At 40.7% G+C, this 20,921-nt stretch overlaps 1 protein-coding gene across 7 annotated transcripts in view; it reads left to right on the top strand.

Annotated features, from left to right (window-relative positions):
• LOC111263401 (very long chain fatty acid elongase 7) overlaps positions 1-19,198 on the top strand; it is a 37,239-nt gene extending 18,041 nt beyond the window's left edge. For 5 of the 7 annotated variants that reach the window (XM_022838435.2, XM_086969583.1, XM_086969584.1 and 2 more), the window contains 3 exons: positions 8,869-9,409; positions 11,175-11,439; positions 16,297-19,198. In XM_022838435.2, coding sequence (XP_022694170.1) covers positions 9,066-9,409; positions 11,175-11,439; positions 16,297-16,605 — 918 coding nt within the window. In that variant the 5' untranslated portion in view covers positions 8,869-9,065 and the 3' untranslated portion in view covers positions 16,606-19,198. Of the gene's footprint in view, positions 1-8,343; positions 8,488-8,524; positions 8,728-8,868; positions 9,410-11,174; positions 11,440-16,296 lie in introns of those variants that run through there. The other 2 variants (XM_022838434.2, XM_022838441.2) reach the window with 2 other exon arrangements.
• The last annotated feature ends 1,723 nt before the right edge of the window (positions 19,199-20,921 follow it).

Raw genomic sequence — 20,921 nt, 5'->3', positions numbered from 1 at the left:
AAGCCACACGACGTCGTTGTTCCTACTACTTCACACCGTATGTTTAGTGAGAACGACCGTGTTAGGCAGTCAAAGGACCATCGAATGTCCAGCAGGTACGCAGCGTCACCGAAATTCAAAGCTACGACCGTTGCCTAGATGACTGCTTGACTACGTACATCCAGTAGAACAAATCGAGTCAACTTGAGGGCCATCCAAACGTCATACATCGATCACATACAATTGTCGACAGCGTACATATGCCACCAAGCAGAAATAGTCTCTGTCAATCAAAGCATTTACTTACTGATGGGATCGGCAGTTGTTGCTGACGATGGCGATGCAGATCACACTGCCGTTGGTCGTATAACTTTAACTAGTCTTGCTGGCGTTGTCAGATGTGCCTTGTATTGTTGTTCTGATATTACCGGCATCGCAGCCCCTGCCTGATGCCGGGAGTCCGTTGCTGCTGATGCTGTCGTAATAAAGAGGCAACAGACGCCGAAGCTTTTCCTTTGTCGTCGTTGCGCTTCTCGACTTATTCAGCTTCCACTTAAGGCATGAGTAGTCGAAGCGAAACGAGCACAAAATACGTGCGAGGGCCGTGCGCTGACCATACAGGGGTCCATCCTGCAGCAACTCGGTCGCTTAGGGCTCCTTCTCGTCGAAATCGTCGTTGCCCTTATCGGCATTGGTCACCATTGGCGCAGAGTGACGCTTGCACACCAACGCCAATAAACTGTATTTTATTTTTATATACTTTTATTTATTCATTTTGTGTGCTCTGCTATTTCCGCGCGATATGGACCCCGATTCATCCCTCATCTTTTCGGTCACCGCCGTATATTATATGAACACGAAATCTTTCACTGTTACATTACTATTTTACTAATACGGTAATTATTTATTATCGCTTACAGTTACCACAATGGTGTACACGTTTTTGTTTCACTGCCGTGCTGCTGATGACCCGAGCTGGATTACGTAGTTGATCTGGCAAACAACAGTATGAAATCAACATTGAACTATGTTTTTTGTACGCTGTCTAAAATTTTTACAAGTTTATACAATCGATCTGAACCGAGTGATGCATTTGACAACACTACTTACATACAATAATATCTGATAAGTTTTATGATGATGTCAAGTTAGAAAATGTTTTGATACTTAATTGTGCCATTTGTTAACTATGTTTCTATAAGACGTTTTTTGTCCTCGTTTTTCTTGTCGATTTTTTTCAAATAGAATTAATTTCGACCATGAATGCCATAAATTAGGTTATTTCGTTAATTAACTAATTCTGTTTAGAAACTGTCACAAGGCAAGACGTCGAGTATTTGATTTTTAGCTGGTTGACAGGTTATGCCGTCGTTTGTTAATCGTATGTACTTCAAATTAAATCATTTTCTGTAAATTTTCGCGTAAATCAAATTTTACACAATCCGATTTAACGGAATGATGTGTAAAACTTACCTTTGTTGTTTCAATCGAATACCGCTGAGCTCAGAACGACAACAAGGTGCTATTATATCTATTCAACTGCTGTCCGATACACATTACATTACTACATAACTTTAATGAATTATTCTGTCTGGAAGCAGATTTAATCGAACATTTTAGAGCATATGCTCAAATTATGATGTTGGAGGAGTTTTTTGAACTTCTAGACATGTTTCGCGTGTATCAATCGTTGCTCCACAATGAGGAAATGCTACCAGTTTTTTCTAATAGTCACTCTGTATTTTCGATGATCACTGTGGCTATACGTTGTCGAAACCCGTCTTTACTTGGTTCTCTGTATGCGACAGAATTCACGACTAACTTGTTTCCGTTTTTTTTTTTTGAGTAATTATTCTTGTTTATTTACTGCATTCAATACTGACCATTTTCAAATTCTTTTTTCAAACTTATTCTCTTGCAGTTTGAATGTTTGTGTCTTTTTTTCTGTCTGCCTGCCTTCCGGACGCCTCTTTTTCTGAAAAATCGTCGTATAATAGTCGATTGGGGTTACTGGCGGAAGTTTCTTCTATTTCAATTCAATATATGCTAGTTTATATCTGTTATCTTTATATTATTTACTCATTAGAAACTTGTTATTGACAATATGAACCTTTCGATGATACATGCAGATGACCCGTCGACTAACTTCCTTCTGTGTGTAGACTTTTTCTCCTCGAGGATATCCACACTCATACACACACATACTCGCACACGCGTTTGGATAATGCTTACGGTTTCTTTCTGTCAAGACTCACAATGAGACGGATACTTTTATAATTTATAATGCGATAAATGGTTGACAATGACGAGTTTCGGAATTCTTCCGCTTCGTATATGTATATCTCCGTCTACAAAAATCGTCAAGGCCGTTTGGCGAAAATTTCCAATAGGGCTATTTTGTCCTAAGATCACTAAGCGGTCGTCGAACGAAACCTACATTCCCAATGAGTTGAAGAGATATCTATCTATGAGGTGCACATATTTGAAGGGGTAGGAACTCCATTTCGACTTAATCGAATAAAGATAATTTAAATTAAATAAAAACAAATTTTACATCTAACTTGAAATTTTCAAAGCTCAGCTTTGATAAAGACCATAAAAAAATTGACAACTGCTTAGGGAAAGTAGTAGACGCTTTGCAACAGCGATTAGAGTAGAAAAAAAGATCGTTCTGACATTTAAGTTTGTCTATGTAAGATATCACTTCTGAACAATTACTGGTAATTGTTAGAAAAAGCCAACGCAATTTTTCTCCTTTTCTATTTTCATCGAAGTCATTTTTCTAGAATATATTTTTCTAGAAGTTATTTGTAAAGCTTTGCAATGATAGTATAATAGATCGTAGCTGAACACCGCGAATAGATATACGGGTAGATTTTTTAGAATATCATATAGATTGCAAATATGATCTAAAAAACACCGTAAGGCGGAGCGTAAAGGCCATACATTTTCAATATCCGGTGGGTCTGACTGTGTGAACTTAACCAATGTTTATTTCTGTAACCGCTAGGGATTCGTCTACCTCATTTTTGGGGCGCATATAAAAATGGGTCTTTGTTGTAACGCAGTGTCAAGGTTGGGGCGATTTGGGTCTACTCCATAATTTCCACCATGTATCCTAGACGATTTCTGGGGACGGAGTAATATACTTTATATGTGTTAGAACACCGACCAAAATTCTCCCCGCTGATTCGTTTCCTGCCATTGCCGCTAAACGATAATAGATAACAATGAAATTATAAAAGGTATCAATCTTATTATTGTTTTGATTACTATACTCTACGTTATTTAAATGCGAGCTAAATGCGATTATTAGCTGATGACCCATATAGTATACAATAAGGATAACAATATGGCCATGCTTGATATATATATATATATAGCAATCGAATTTTGTCAAAGTTCCCATATATTTAGTATAGATAATCGGCGGTCACATCGCTTGATAATAGAGGAAAAAGGCAGCCGTTATCTATCAAGCTGCGTGGTACATATTTCTTGTTTTTGATAAATAGAGAGCACTTAGTTCTTTCGAACTGCGTGAACTCAATATGTTGTCAAACGGTATAGAGGACCTACTCGATAACTTCAGTGAAAACTATTATTATCATCATCAAGGCAGCACCGCTATTTGTCATTTTCGGCGTTAGTTCATCAAAGGTACACACTATCGAGCTGTTGTCAACATAGTCACTCGATAAAAAGGTATTAGGAGTTTGTGTCATAACAATCATAATATCAATAATGACTTTCAAGGAGCTGTTTTAGGTAGTCCACGTGTTCGTATAGTGCTTGGAACATATGGCAAAGTACTCTTCATAATTAGAGCCTGAAGATATCAATTGACTTTGAGATGTCGGTATTATCGTGGGCTTTTGTGTAGCCCACGTAAATAGCTAAGCGTCGGATGACCGTAACCACACGAGGTTTTTATTGGCCACACAGGCTGCAACTTGTCCGCCTTTCTTCTCGTTTAGGTGATGCTCTAAATGTACATTGCTAATACGACTATCGCTAGCGCCTGCTGTGTCGGAAGTCGGAAGTTCTATGTCACGTTCTGATTGCGGAACTACCATAACGTGTAATATCTGACGTTTATCCGTCTCACCGTTTCGGCTTCTCGGGCACGGCCGATCTTGAGCGTCAACGATCTGTATATTATTTCCATATGAGAAATTTTATTAGAAATTAGGTACTGTTTGTGCATCTCTTTGCACGTGATAGTTCAGCTATGCCTGCGGATGCAGTCTATTTCTTGATGGGGTGTTAGGTAAGGGCGATTACGTCTTTGATAGGCGCATAATTCAGTTTAGCTAATATACTGCTATCTTACGTATGGATGTGCAAAGGGGAAAGATGTACAAACTTAGGTGTGCAACTAGCAGCTTCAGGTAACATCCGTCAGTATCCGGTGGATCCATTTAGACAGCTTATTGACAGAACGGCTAATATCTCAGTACCTAGTGCTGGCCCAAGCATGGCATTATGCTTAAGGGTAAACGAAAGATTCAGCCTTTCTTTCAAACCGAAAGATAGATCGTCGCTCCGCACTCGTTTTAAATGAATGAAGTATAGCTCACTATAGTTACCTATTGACGATTTATACGAGAAAAGTAGTTTTATATCACTGACCGATAACGGCGACTTCAATTATGGTTATAGCTTTTGCAAGGTAACTGCTGCATTTTTACAAATCATCCTTTTAATTCCTGAATATCTCGGCATTCCTTCCATGATTGTAAAAGAAACCAAAACGATTGAAGTCTGTGAGGATATTGTTGCTTGTCAAAATAAACTTCCAGTATAATTACAAAAATGTTGAATAAGTTACTGTGGAAAGGTACAAAAATATTTAAAATTAAGCAGCTCTGCTATAAAAGTGTCGGTTCTGAAATGGGTCTCGCCGTCAGGTCAGGGTGTATTGATTGGATTGATGCCCAGTTCGAGCGACATTTGTTTAGCTACTTAGGATTTGATACGATGTTGGTATAACATGAGTATATAGCTATATTACACGACAAACACATCACTCACACTGGGCTAAAACGCGAACGAACAGCAAACCGGACCATCAATAAAATCAATGGGATCTATTTACGCTAGCATTCTTCATAAGCATACGGAATTTTGGTGCTGTTTCTCTTTTCCTAATTGACACAAAGTGGTTCGTATAGAAACGTTTAGCAACATCTATGAATGCAGCTGCTCAAAAAAATGCTAAAAAATATACGTAAAATACATATAAGAACACGCAAAAAAGGAAAAGGAACTACATTGATTATAAAGAATAGCTAGGTCTGTCAGGTTGCATCTACAGCTTTGAAGACTCTTCTGTTTGCTTTGTGAAAGTAGCATCTTCTATAATGATGAAGATCTTGAAAAGTGGCTAACAAGCAAGTTGAACTCGTTATTATTACGTTGAACCAAGTCATTTACGATATGTATATTCTGGATAAAACACGATTAGATACTTTAGACACTTAGCTCATTATAAGAGCTACATATCGCCCATGACATTTTTCATCAATTTCCATACCGGCAAAGGTAAGTTGTGTCGCGTAGAACGTGCAACGCACAAACTTCGCGTAATTATTGTTCATTGTGGGGTTGCGTGATGTTTTTAACCCTTTCTGTGTGTGTTGGTCGACTGGAAAATGCTTCAGAGACAGCTTCAGCGCTAATACTGCTATATGTTTGTGTGAAAAAGTGCATTGGAAGATTATTGGGTTCGGATGATCGATGCCACGTTTTGTTTCGTATAAGTGGAAAATACGCCCAACCTAGGTATGAATAGTTAACGTTGAAAAAGTTTCGTTCGAGTACTAATTTTTCACTACTTCCCCCATCCTACATGTAGTATTTTACTCACATCTGATTTTACTGGTTTCCTCTAACGAAACGAGGTTCGATAAAACAAGATGTTTATAATTGGAAGGGTAACCATTGCAGCGCTCGGCATGCAAACAATTGAAGTAAACCTTTAGCAAAACAACGAAGCTTTATGCAACAACATAGTGCAAGATATGCATATGTATGTTTGCGGCAATGGTGACTTAAGGAACCCTTCAAGGCAATACGTTCTGCACGGTTTTGTAAATATCGTTTTTTAAAAAAGATCCGCCCGAAAGGGAGTTCTGCCAAAAATTCACATAATATTATTACTGAGATGGAACGGATATGATTGATAACGATCGTAGAAAAAAAACGATCTATTTACGAGAAAAAATAGACTGATTACTATTTTCTGTTACACTGTGGAACGCTAGTACGCCTATGTATGTGGCATAAACCATTTCAATAGAGAAGACAATTCGTTTCTAAGGGCGAATGAATAACATCCTTATGTTTGGAACAATTGAGTATTAAGCGAAGTAGGTTTGTAGCAAAAATTAACAGGCTCGCTTTAGTACTGTGGATTTTTAATGGCCTAAAAATGAAGTACGGTAGTGAATGAGACTTTCGTTTATTAGAAATGTGTCGTAGTCTTAAAGTACATTTATAGCTATCTATAGATGCAGTAATGGCGACAACAGGCGGTTGAGCCCTTCAGTATCCCCTTTAAAAGATGCTGAAAGTATTTTTCAATTTACGGTTCATTTTGAGCGTGGCCCGAATCATGTAGCTGACGCACATGTTAATGATAGTTTAACCATATACAGCCCTTAACTATTCTTGATGTAGATGAAGCAGAAGTTTCTTTTTTTTCTTATATGGCCGACTCTCGGCGCAGCGAGCTTCATAGCTTTCGACTCCGAGGCTTTCAGATTTCAATGCAATGGAGGCCGTAAAGTATATGCGATTGATCTCCTAACCGCATATCCTTCATGTATTCTGCCAGCACTTTTAACGTTCTCATGACAGATATTTCTGCAAACTAAGTCTACTCCGTTAGGTCATGACTGTCATCTCTCTGTGTAGCTAAAGCAGAAGGATCCCGCAAAAAACCTGGTGTGTTTATGCCCTGATTGCGGTTTGTACTTGGCCTACGCTACCAGCCTCGTCACTGCCTGCGGATTGGACGATAAATTATAGGGCAACTCAAGTCGGGTCGAGTAGCCAGCGCAGGCCAGCTGATTAAGAGAAGTCTTTCAAATAAGCTCTAAAATCTGTTGTGCTTACTAAATGCCAGCAATCTTATATATATATACCTTTGTGACTAATTCCATTCACTTGGGTCAATTGCTCTATTCAGACAGATATGGGAGCCATGAAACTATAACAAGTTGGTATTATTTGCGGCTTTTGCGATGCACCGGACGCCGTACGTGTTTTAATCGCCTTGCGATCAGACAACAGAAATTAGTAAACTACTGCAGAAGAAGCTCAGTTCTGCTGTGAAGAATCTTCATTTTCTTCAATTGGTCGACAAACTCGGTTTGCTGTACTTTGTGATATAGAGCGTGGAAGTAAAACTTTGTTCGAAAACTAACACGTTTCGGATTGACGTTTACTCAGAGAATTAATTGTTAATTAGCGGACGGTGGCGTATTAAACGAGCAATTTTGGATTGTCAGAAGTGCATCAAATCGTCTAGGAAGTATGAGATTTTAGCAGAACTGTCGTGCCGAAGGGTAGTGGCAGAATATTTGTCATGTAAGCCTATTGTCGCGCCCCAGTTACGCGTTTCGTTGTATGCGTTTCGTCACTATCGTGTTATTAATTAACTGAACTGTTCCAAGTTTGTAGAAGAAGCCGCGGTAGATAATTAGCAAACGCGATCGAAACTGATTGGCCATTTAGCTTACACTAACGTTGGGACACCTTAAATTCATTTTAGATGTGATGAAATATATGCAAGTTATAGTTAAGTAGCATATTTTTTTCTGCTATAGTGACTTTTTTTCTTATTTAGTTAATTTTACTTCGTTTACATAATCGTATATGCCATATATACTTTGTCGCATGTAATTCCGCACATGAATCCGTTCTTATCGCTAGGGGGTATGCACATTGTACATATAGCGGTCGTGAAAATATCAAGCTAATGTTTCGTTGTCACCCTTCCACTGTGGCTATTTATGACGGAACGAACTATTTATTTATATCGTCAGAGCTTAGCTTGTTTTTTTTTTTACTTACTAATGGATCTCGAGTGGTACACTCATTTCATGTATCCTTAATATTTAGTTGTTCCGACCGCGGCCGTTGAAACTTGGCTGAATGAGATTCGATAATTAACGAACACCTAAAAAAAATTATAATTTTCCTTCGTAATTCGTTTTACGTTAAGATTGAAATCATGCCCCTGAAAGCTGATTGCAATTGTTATGCCCGTTGTGCAAAAAATCGCTTGTATGCCCTCTCACCGCATCTCCCTTCCCAGAATAATCCTCTCCCTGACTGTCTATTCGCGGATATGCTCATAATTCGAGTGTTCCAACTGTGATTTAGAGGATTCGCTGCTTTGAGTTTTTCTCGACAGATGTCACTGTTGAGACCCTTCCAAACGGCACACATTAGTCACGACAAAGACACCGCGTCGAGTGATTGAGCAGGATCTTTTCAAAGGTAGAAACCGGCGGAATTTACGTATGTTCTATGTGTTAACAAGTCGTGTGACTTGAAGCGCGTAGAAGAAGATACAATGAAATGAATATGTTTAGTCTGTATGCGTGTGTGAAGTTATACATTACATGCTGCACTGTTTGGTTTCTCAGTCTATTTTTGCTGAAGATCTCTGCAGTTAACCTGAATCCTATGCATTCGTAGACCTTGGAGTTACCGCTCAACTCCGTAACTTCTGCTCAGGTATTTTTTAATGCGTGTATTTCAATTTTTCGTGATAACGAGAAGGAACGTAACGTATGGCACTTCGTTTGTGCCGTTCTCTTAGAAAATCTACAATTGTTGAGCTAACGAATTGTTCATTCTGTTGCTTTGTTTTTACAGGCATTCGCTATCAGTTGGCACGTCTCGCTTCCCCCAGAAGCACTTAGTTTATTGGTACCACCATCGTGGCGGAATTAGTGTAGCGAGGCAGCTTGACGTATCTGGCCTCCAACCGAATTACGCACATTTTGCACAGCGTCTGCTTAACCCCTTCTAGGTCGTCAGATTAACCTCGACATCGTTGGTCGTCTACAAAAATGGAGAGTCTAGACACTGTACCGCCATACGTGTTCGAGCGGGATCCCCGTTTACGGACATGGATCTCTGCTCAGCCGTTGTCATTGGCTAGCATTGTTGGCGCATACCTTTACGTTGTGTACATCTGGGGTCCGCGCTTCATGCGCGACCGCAAGCCATATCAGTTAACCGGCATCACGCGTACCTACAACCTATTCCAGATCATCGCGTCAACAGCGTTCGCGTTTAAAATCGCCCATCATTTCTACGGCAAAATGGACCAGCCATTTTTGTGTTCGCCTCCAGATAACAGACGAACAGATGCATTAACTATGGAATTGCTCGATATGACATTTTACTATTGGTGAGTTAGTCGTTGATATGCCACAGACTGTATTATCTATTATATATATATATATAAGATTCGATTTTCTGAATTTAGTTCTAGGATGACTTCGTTGATCATGTAGGTGAGAAAGAAATGTATCCCTTTCCACTCTTCTACTTCATAAACATTTGTAGATCTGTAAATAGATCCCGCGTTCCGAATAAGTAGTCAAAAACAAACTCCACTTACTTTCTACACACAAATAAGTATGCATAATATACCTAGCAATAGTGACGTTCAGTTACCTGTAATCCGTACATCATCAGTTTTCAAGGTAGAAGTATTTGAAATTTAGTCGTGGAACAGGCGTCACCTATTCAGTCAGCCTAGTACAACAACATTAGCGATAAACGACATGCTTGCCCAAAATCGGTTGGTTTATCATTGCAGTGGCCATATCCATCAACTTTCCATTCCAGTTTACCGTTACACTTTGCGAGAAGTTATTGTGTGATGGATACTCATTTAATTTACAGGATTTACCTAGCACCCCACAGCTGTGCCACTAGGCTAAACATATTAATTCCAAAAGGTAATTATAAATATAAAAGTTTAAATATGAATAGAGTGCGAAAACGCGTTGCTAGTTGTCCACTGTTAAATTGGAGGTTATAGGCGGACATCCAATGTCCTTACTGCAACGCATGCTACCCTAGTTAAAAATGGTTTCAACATGTATCTTTTGAGCAGAATTTAATAATTTGAAGCAAAATACATTGCCAAACGACGTACATCAAGGCTAACATCATCTTGACTCTAATAGTCTGAGTAGCCAGCTGTGGAATGATTGCAAGCCCGCAAGATCTTCAGAAAGACCTCTGATCGTTCCCTGGGTTAGGAAGTGATACGGAATTGTTACCTGGGCGCGAGCATCATTCTGAATGTGCTGTGTATTATAAATGTGCTCCAATGTTATTCGAATTTACATAGATGTTATTACATACCGGATTCTGCAAATGAAGGCTAGGGTACGCCCGAATAAGTAGATATCAATAAATCTATCCATGGCTACGAAATTAGCCATTCATCAATTCAATATATAAAGTATTTCAATTCAACTCAAGTAAATTTCGTTGCGCTAGAACAGGCAACGGACTTGAACTGCTCGTTTGGACCGAGTTCAACATATTTCTCGTCTGTGTAGCATTCAAGATGGCAACAGATACCAAAACGAGCGTAAGAAAAGCTTTCAACTTGTCGCTCTGGCGAACTTCGAGAGGACTTATGCTGTGAATTTGAAAAAAGAATCGTCAGACTGTTAAAGGCGTCAGGAGAATATTGAAAACTCAAAATGGAGGAAAAGCTGACAAGAGGCCTTTCCTATCAAAACTTTTCACATATCTTATGCGTCCTTATTATCATTTGCAAACTTAAATCAACTGAGCTAATGAATTATGAATCCCAACACATCTTACTCAAGCCGAACGAACGTCTTCTTCCTTCTTTTATAAATCTTCCAAAGGAACTACAGGTAAAATGAGAGTTTTCTGCGGCTCCGAAAAACAATCACCGATTGCTGGTACTAATCATGGCCATTCAAAATAAGGGCGGAGTTAGTCCGAAGCAGCAGTAATCTGCCGCGGCAAAACGCAGGCCACTGCACAGTAAAGAAATTCGTGCTTGGGCCTTCACGTTTATTTCAGCCCCTTTCAAAGGGATGATGATACTTCAGACGACTCACGTACTCATGTGCTACTACTGTTTGTGCAAACTTTCTGTCGTTGATTTCTTCGTTTCTTAGGTGGTTACGTGTATTTGATTTCCTTGATACGGTATTCTTCGTTCTGCGGAAAAAGCAACGCCAAATTACGTTCTTACACGTGTTTCATCACGTTATCGTCGTGTGCATGTCTTGGGCGTCGGCTATTTACGGCCTAACCAATCTCGTCATCTTTACGCTCTGTCTCAACTCATGCGTGCATGCCATTATGTACACATACTACTTACTCTCCACACTTGGACCGGCTGTACAGAAGCACCTCTGGTGGAAGAAGCATCTCACGAAGGTAAGTGTCCCCCCTTCCCCCTGAGACTTATCTGTCATTTAGCCTCTAGCCATTTAGTCATAAACTTCTCAAGCTTTTATTACTTTGTGTTTATTAATTGAAATTTTGAACGATAGATTCTTCGTTTGGGCGGCAACTTGGCCGCGAATCTCTGAGTGAGCCGAATCTGAATTTCGCTGAAACAAGCAAGTGTAATCTTTGCGGAGACTTTCTTCAGAACAAAAATCGAACCATGTAAACCTATGTCGAATACGAGATAACGAAGTGTTCCATCATGCGAATGTTCTGTGTTGGACATATCAATTTAGTCGAGCTACAACAGATAGTTGCGTTGGCCATAATGAGAAGAAATTGAGCTTAGGTAAAGTAGAATCCCTGGTAATGATACTCTTGGATCTAGTTCGGGTGCTTTACAAACGGCGTCGTACGATGCCTTATTTCATAACAAAGCTTTTGGCTTAGATCTTGTGCCTAAGCCGTTCTGAATCTCGGAGGCAGTTGAATTTCTCAACGTATCGCCAGCCCTAAGGTCCACAGAAAGAAGACGTTAGTACCAACGCTGTGCATTCTCTTGGGCCACGCTGCAATATAAATGTTTAGAACTAGATCTAGTTCATGCAATGTGGATATCCATGTACAATTTCGTCTCGGCTAGCCAAAGCCATTGCTACTGGAATTCTTACTCAGGATCGGCCCGTCACGCTTGTTTTTAACGCTGAAAAACAGTTCAATAATACTCTCAGCTACGGCTATGTGCATAATCGTACCAAAAAATCTGTTCCACAATACACGGCTGCCTGCGTTAGCGTCAGCCGTAACTATTGTTTACCGAACGTTTGAGATGATTCAACAAAGACAATATTGTACCCAGGTCATACCTTATCAGGCCTCGTCCCTGCATTTCAGAGTATGTTAAACTGCGCTGAGTTCCTTAGGAAAAACATGAAACAGAAGATATGACAACGAAACAAACGCATGTCGGAAAAGTTTCCTTTACATCCAATAAATTTTCCGTAGTATCACTAATGCGTTCGTTAGACACGGCCGACATTGTTATATACGGCATCATTGTTGTCATTGAAGACCATAACATACAAATTGCATAATCTTAAGAAAATCTGAAAAATAAGCACTCATCAATTTCCTGCTGGTCTTCAAAAAAGATCGTCGGATCGACGACATCCCTTTACGTTGATGTTAACCGTGCTGTTGTTGTTGTTGTCGTCACAGATGCCTGTCCAACAAACCCCTTTGAAAGGGCTCTTATCGGATGCCCCAGCTACCCACTTTACCCTCTACACAGCTGCTCGCTGTTCTTCCCGTTGTTGTCGTTCCTGTACATTTACTGCGGCGGCGCATGTTATTACGAAGCAAATCCGGCAGTAACAGCAATAACATCCTCGCTGTGCTCATGGGCGACGCCACTTGCGTTGCCAGCATGTACAGCGGCAATAAGAGGAGTGGGAGATGAGTGGGGGAGAAACCGCTGCCGCTGACTTAGGCCTGGCTGAATTTTCTTCTTGATTTGGGCGCTTCCCCCAACTTGTCTGTTCATCTAGCCGATTTACCTTGATTGGTCCGATTTAGTCCTATGGCGTTATCTTCCATTGCATCACATTGCTGGCATCGTACGGCACTGCTGACCGACTGCCTCGTATTCCTGTCTGTCTGCCTGCCTGCCTGCCTATGTTGATGCAGCGTCTCTTCATGTTTATGATGACGGTTTGGGGGGCTGACGCAGGCGGCAACTGTAAACAGCGAATTCTTCCGCTTTATCTATTGTGTTTGTTCTTATGACGCTACGATGGTTCGTGTTGGGCATCGTGCGTTGTACTGCACGTTGTGGTGGCTGTTCCCGTTTGAAGTGTGTGGTTGACGTCGCGGCAGCCACCACCGCGATAGCCCGCGTACGCCTCCCGCAGTCGCACATTTGTTAGTGAGTAACAGCGATTGTGGCAGCTACCACAGCTGGCGTAATAACTAAGCAGCAATGCAATACAGCGTGCCATATAGGGAGCTCGTTTGTCGACCTCGTCGCCTGGCCGTGTGTATCCGGCTCTTGGCTACACGTTCGTATCATCAGGCGCATTGTCCGATGTTAGTCGATATATGTGTGTATGTGTGCCGACCTGCAGAGCGGCCGCTGCACGATAAGTAATGGGATTCCGGGGTCAAACGGCAATTCAGTGTGGTCGCAGCGGCAGCATTAAAACTGCCGCCGTCGGTACTTGACGCTGCCCAGTGTGCCGCACGACAAAGTGCTGCTGAATGGTACTATTGTATAATGTTCTATATCATTGCCTCAAAGACATTAGTCCCAGTGTGGGAGAGGGGCACACTATTAAATTTAATACAGTACAATCGAACTTTCGTAGCGGACGGCTAGATGGTTGCTGGGATCAGGAAGGGGGCAACGGAAACGCTACCCTGCACAACTACCAATGGAACGAATTACGTGCACCGTTTTTGTGCGCTGCACGTTGCATTTTGGTGGGCTCGCTCTCTTGCCTTTTATTACGTTCCGTTGACGTGACTTTGGCTCTATTATACGACAACGGAGAATCGAAAGATGTAAAGTTGTTTGTGTTGCCGCATAGGCAACAACGAAAAAATATGCACTCTTACGGTTCTCTCCCAGGTCTAGAACCTTTGTTAGCTTCTTAATAATGTGTCGAGTTTTTATGTCCTGTATTAGCCTTAGGCGTTTAAGTTTCATTTTGCTTGCATTGATTTCAAAAGCAGATTGCGCGTGGTGAGCAGGTGTGTCGTCATCTATTGATAAATATGGAAATCTCATCGCTACGAAGAGTGAGCAAAGGCAATTTTCTTAATATATACATATAAACCAGCGAAGAAACTTCCTCGTCAGGGCTTTAAATGTGGTGTTCAAAATTGCGTAAGAAAATTTTTCTCATTACATTTTCCAGGCACGTGCCCACTCAGCTAATCAAGCGGACCCATTTGAATGACGTCAATCAAGTCAACCTTTATTTAAGCGCTTCTGCCTTGCCGCTAGGGTAGTAACTGTCGGCCAGTGCCAGAACTGCTCAACCATCAGATTTCACGAACAAAATAATCAATTTCTAACGAACGCACGCGCAGAACTCACTGGAATCGGGGCACATGTCATGATGTCACTTGTTGAAATTTATCCTTGCTTTTTCAAGCTAGCGACAGTGGTGGCCATATTGCCTTTGAACGATTGTAATCCGCTTTGATTATTGATCATCTCCTTGATACGAGAAGAGCAACGTATGCTGCTTCCTTTATTCGGCCTTGTCATTCTCAACTCAGGACGGTCTGAAAAGGTAAATGCCCGCAGGTGTCGTACACACAGAGAAATGCACTCTCTCACAAGCCCAGCAGCGGCAATCGACTTTAGTCGTACGAAAAACCGGCCGCTGTCCGAAGTAAGCCCTTCAGCGTATGTCAGGCAGGACAAACAGGAGGAATTGCCATTAAATTCTGCCAAACGGTTGTGGTGATTTTCTGTCAGCTAAAACAGCCGTATCGGCGACGTCATAAATCAATACCGTCAACTGACAGCAGAAGGCAACAAGATACAAATAATCGTCGAACGTGTGTTTAGATAATGTCTACCACTATTTGTGTCTTTCATTTTTTTACGCAGTCTTTTCCCCGTATTCAGTCGCACGATGCAAACAATCACGCAGTATTTCTGGGAGAACCGCTTCGGTGGCTTAGTTAAGAAAATATAAATAAACACAGTTTCGAGCCGCTGTGACGCAGCTAGATAAATATTATAATTATTCAGATGACGTCCACACTTTACAAGTAGACATTATGGATGAGTCTTCATCGCGAGGATGGGTGACGTGATAAACAAATATCAGCAAGATGGAGCCCTAGGCGTGCATACTGAAGTGGTAATTGTTCCCGGAAGAGAAAACAAGTGCAGTTGTTACGTCATCTTTATAAAGTATGTAGATCTATTCTTAAACCACTCTGGTACAACGCTAATTAGTGCCGAGGAATGTATATAGTTTTTACCGCCAGAATAAGTAAAAGTCTAGTTGCTATAGCGTAACTAATTGAATTATGTAAGTTGTTACTTTATATTTGAATCATGATGTGTGTTTATCGTTTCCACAGTTGGACAACCGCTCGAATTCTATTTTAACTTCGCCGGTTAGCTTAACCGATACGAGGCTTTTGCCTGACAAAGAGTTCCTTCATGACAGTTTATGTATCGTCCAAAAAGGGAGTACTCAAGCTCAGCAAATGAGTTTTCTCGTAGTACGTACAAGCCTCTCTTAGACGTTGCTTGTCCGGCTGCGGAATATTTACCATGTGTCGTTACTATTGTAAGCTGTGTATAAGACAAAGCATCGAACTCAAATTTGCTATTTCTCACAATCAAACTTGAATACGTGCTAGGTTTTTTTCACGTCGGACATGGCCACTGAGCACAGCTCCAGATGGCTGCTTTCTTCCAGTGTGAAATCTACGTCTATCCCACGTAGTTTCAAACCCAGACCAACTTACCCGCCTTTAAATTTTATGAACCAATACGTCTGTACGACGCCATCACGGGGATATAATATTGCTACAAACAATAACCGATATTATATGATGACTACATTCGTACAGGATACGGGAACATTACAATTCATCGAACATTAGTAATTCTGGAGGGAAGGGACCCGCTCTAGACCAATGGCCAACTCTCGTATACAAACGTATTTGTTTGTCGAATGGAACACGGCTAGCGGTAAAAACATCAATCGGCGATAGAGCGGAACTTAGTGTTAACATTCGGATGGCACCTTTTATACATCTTTCTGTGTATCTTACCTTCAATTATCCGTTGTCATCGTTTCAATGGCTGCATTTTAGGTGCAAATTTTCCAGTTCGTGCTGATGATTGCGCATCTTTCGGTGCCAATGTTCCGCAACTGCGGCTACCCATCGTCCGTCATTTACACCTGGCAGGCCTCGATCGGAGCCATTCTTCTGCTTTTCCTAAATTTCTACATTCGTTCGTACAACAGCAGCAATTGCATTCAGAAAAACGGCAAGGCGCTCAACTCCAGCAGAAACCCAGGTTCTAGCTGCTCCAACTTGCACAGCTCCCATCTTAATGGCACATCGACAACGATTGCCTCTTCACTCACCGCCGCTGACGAATCCATCAAGGATAAGTAGATGTCGCAATAAATTCATCGTTATCATATATACGCAATTCATAGTACAAGTAAAAAAAAAAAAAAAATACGCTCTTTCTGGACTGCGGCAGGATTGCCGGTAGAAATTATCAGCAGCGTCTATTACTGCTGCCCAGTTCATTTATTTCTAGCCTCTTATCCTAACCTGTAATTGATTTGATTGTGCATTTGTGTATATACGTATGCGACGATCATCGCTAAGGATTATCGTCAAATGAGATGATTCAGGATCGAATCCATCAGTTAGCTAGCCTCAGTGACCATTCAAGGAAATAGATAATGGTCTCAGACATTGCAAAGTAACGATTAGTTGAAAATGATAACATCCGTTTCTATAGCCAAATTGTCAGCCGTATCATTACTATTGACGATTTCCACCACCTCATACTTCCGCCAATTGAAGACAAAAACGATTAACCACTCCTTCATTTCCGAGGACGTGATGCTGCTGTACACGTTCTACGTCATGTATGAAGTCGGTACACACGAGTGCCCTCACACCTGGACGCGTCTGTGGTACCCTTGCCGCATTTTTCCAATCGCCTATAAGTAAACCAACGACGAAGGCGGTGTTGGGTATGGCGAACAGTGTCAGCCCTGATAACTATCGCGTTATAATCATCACTGAGCGTGGGGTTACTCGACGAGGAGGGACCAAGCAATGGGCCTTGTCACAAAGCAATGAGCCGTGTCAAAAAAAAGGACAAACCTGCCCGAGAGACCAAGAAGACAACCTCGAAGGAGTCAGTCAGAATGAAAACTAGATTATGAAAGATACGACTAGAAGAGGCAACGATTTAGTATAAATTCGCTTTCGTAGAATCCTAAGTAAAAACAGATTTGGGGAAGCACAAGTCAGAGAAAAAGAAACGATAAGATTTAATTAAATATATATATATATAATTATTGATTATTATGATAATGACGAGAAACAAATAGAACATTGCGCTGGCCGCTTTGTGGCAAATGGGAATAGCTTATGAAAAAGATGTTATCTCGGAGGGTCGATCGGTGAATGAAAATGTAATGCATTATATGATACAGTGACAAAGTAAAAAGATAGCAACGAAATGAAATTATTATCTATTGACGCATTGCAGAAAAGGAAGGTGAAACAATGGAAAAAAGCAACAAGTGGATAATAATAACCGTAATTATAATAATACTAATAACAATAATATTAGAGACGAAGGGTTGGATAGGGTTAGAAGAATTCTGAAGAGCAGCTGATTGGAGAAGATGAAGTAGCCGGCTACGGCGTCCAGGCGTCAGAGAACGATGGAGTCTAGCTTGCGTGCTATGTATATACGTAAATAGATAAACAACAACAGATGAAAAACAGATACGACTTATACAACGAAAGAGCATTTTATTTTCAAAAGATTAAAAACGCATTGTTTAAATCTTGTCTTTATTATCTAGTTAATTTTTCGTCTCCTTCGAATTCGAGTCATCGCACCGGTTTATCTTTGCTACAAAGGTTTAGGCCTTATAGCTGCGTCCCGACAGATACGATAGTCTTAATTCACCATAACTAATTGAGGAGCGGGCTCGACGACAAGCCTATTTTATTGTACAGCGCGAAACCTAACTAGTGCTTGACATCCTTCTTCTTCATTATTCGGCTTCAAATATCCCCAAGCTAAAAGCCATTCGTTCATGCTTTAACGGAGAATGGCCTGACATCTGACAAAGGCAGACTAACAAACTGTGAACAAAAGAAATCAGAAATGGACCAATGCAAAAAAGAGTATCGAGGCACTCCTGTCTCGCTTTCGAACGTCATCATCTTGTCCGTACCTCAGTCTGTCTCGGCCGCAGCTACAGGCCCTGTGTATCCTGGAATCTTCTCAGTCAGTTCTATTTAGAAGGATTTAGTACTTAGGGCCAACTGTCACTTCGTAATCAAACGACATAAAATGACCAACTGTATAAAATCGTTTGTGTTGATCACACGTTCCCTGTTCAGCACCGAGTGTCTACCATAGTTTCTATGGGCTTCTCTACATTAAGATCATGATGTGTTTCTAAGGTTTTGTTTTTTATTTTGATCACTCCCCCGTTCCTCACAAGAGTCGTTCCATACCAAACAATTATAATGCGATTTATATAACTGCGGCGACAAATTAGTTTTAACGTAAATTAGTTTAGGTCTATGATACTGATGGCTGACAGGTCGCTGTCGACGTATCGGACTGGGATGTGACAGTAAATCACCAAATATAAATCGTGTTTCCCGTAGAGATGCGTCAACATATATGATGGTGAAGACGAACCCAACGAAAATAAGTGACTGTTATGAGACTAAAAAGCCTATATCGAGACTTTGCAGAATATATGACTGTAATAGCTAAGCGAGGTTAGCTAGGAGAATTACTAACAGCGAGTAAACTTCGGACTGAAGAAAATACGAGAAAGAGGATGCAAATGATGATGATGATAACGAGTATGAACGAAAGAACGCATGAAAAAGAAACCTGGTGGCAAAAATGAAAATGGCTTAATTCAAGTGTTGGTTATTTTACTGGTTCTGTGGCGGCGCCAATAAACCAACTTTGTTTACATTTTACGCACGTACTTGCTATCTTCCATTCAACGCTGTTATTATTATTTAGCTATAAATGTTATTATCAAAATTAAATCAAAAGGCGGCGTACGGTGTGACAAACAAAATATCCGAGTGAAAATAATGACGGCACAGTTTGGTGAGAATATCTATCGTCGAACTTTAATCGGTGTGTCTAGGTCTGCTTTTTAAGCTGGCTGCTGTGTTCATAATCTACTAAGTAGAAAATTCAATTAAAAACGTTAGAAGAAAAAATTAGAGTTCCTATATGCGATACATAATTATGACTTGCATTGCAGGTAAAACAATTTCTACCTGTAAACGGGTAAGCGATTAGATAGATTTAGAATCTTTTACGATGATCTGTAGGATTAATGACAATTAGTCGGCTTAACTTACTTGATTATTACCTTACTGATGGGACATGGGCATTGTGAGACATGGTCATACTGTCGCAGAGCCTTGGACCTAAGCCAGTCCCTAATCTTTCACCGTTTCGTCGTCGGATCGACCGGACGTCGGTAAGTTCCCGCCGCAGTGATCGACAACGATATTTAGCTTCAGAATAGAAACGTAGCACTGTTTCTAATTGTAATACGTACCTTATACATATAGCTACCTCGTCGAGGTGAACTCTTCGAGGGAAATCTTCTCATTGCGTGAAGATGGAGCGAGGCAAAGATATATAGGATTCAGAGCTTGACGACATTACGATGCTGCCATGTGTCACTACAGCGATGACACGATAGTAAGAATTGCCAGGGCGACGCAGTAGATGATATTCAGAGCTAGAGATTATGTTGACCAACGTAATGATTTCTGCTCATTCTTGTGTATCTATCAGATATAAACTAAGGATTTGCTCTAACAAACAAGCCGCGATTTATCACATCAAACAGTGAATATAGTGAATCAGCGTGTGATTTACTATCTTAGACGAATGAGAATATATAAAGAAAAATAGCTGTACAATATTTGGGACAGACTAGTTTAGTTACGTACGTCTAGTCAAGTCAAGGTTAAAAAACCTGCATTATCCTATTTGCAAGATGTTCTTTATGGATCAGTTCGATTAAATCCCTTTTTTTTTTGCACTTTACCCGACTAGGAAAAGTGCGTAGGTCTGTTTTTTAGTCGGAGTTTGTCAACTGTCAATTCCTTGCACCTGCCAAAAGGCCATCCTCCACAGGGATAATTCGTACAAGAGTCTGGCTTCTAGCAGTGTTTCTAAAAATATGCTGACTAATGAAACTATCGCTCATTGTGTGTTCAGTTAAGCCGAATCCCGTGGGCCACTTGTCGCAGAACACTATGACGCTTCCTCACCTTGTTTTTAAGATTGTGTTTAAGCAAAAATAAATGTGTGTATCATTTCCGAGAATCACGCCTAATCAATGTAGTTAGTGTCTGTTAATTTCAAAGACACCTCCCAATTTGAGGCCCAAAATATTCGTTAGTCATTGTGGAAATTGGAAAACTGCAAAACTTAGCAAGGCTAACCGTTGGATTTCGCTCGAAACGATCCGATTAGCAATATCCTCTCGAAAGCAACCGCAAATTGCTAGATTAAAAAGCTAAGATCATTGGAACTGGGTCTCAAGCGGTCTCCATTAACCCCCAAATATCTATTCCTATTGGGTAGCTCCTTTAGGTTTCTCTTTCCGAGATTCGACACCAATAAAGTTTCACTATATAAATCTGTAAATTGTGCGTACGCCTAGACGTGAAAA

Source organism: Varroa jacobsoni, unplaced genomic scaffold (assembly GCF_002532875.2).
Source record: "Varroa jacobsoni isolate VJ856 unplaced genomic scaffold, vjacob_1.0 scaffold_762, whole genome shotgun sequence".
Classification (NCBI taxonomy): Eukaryota; Metazoa; Arthropoda; class Arachnida; order Mesostigmata; family Varroidae; genus Varroa; species Varroa jacobsoni.
This window is presented reverse-complemented; position numbering and strand designations above follow the sequence as displayed.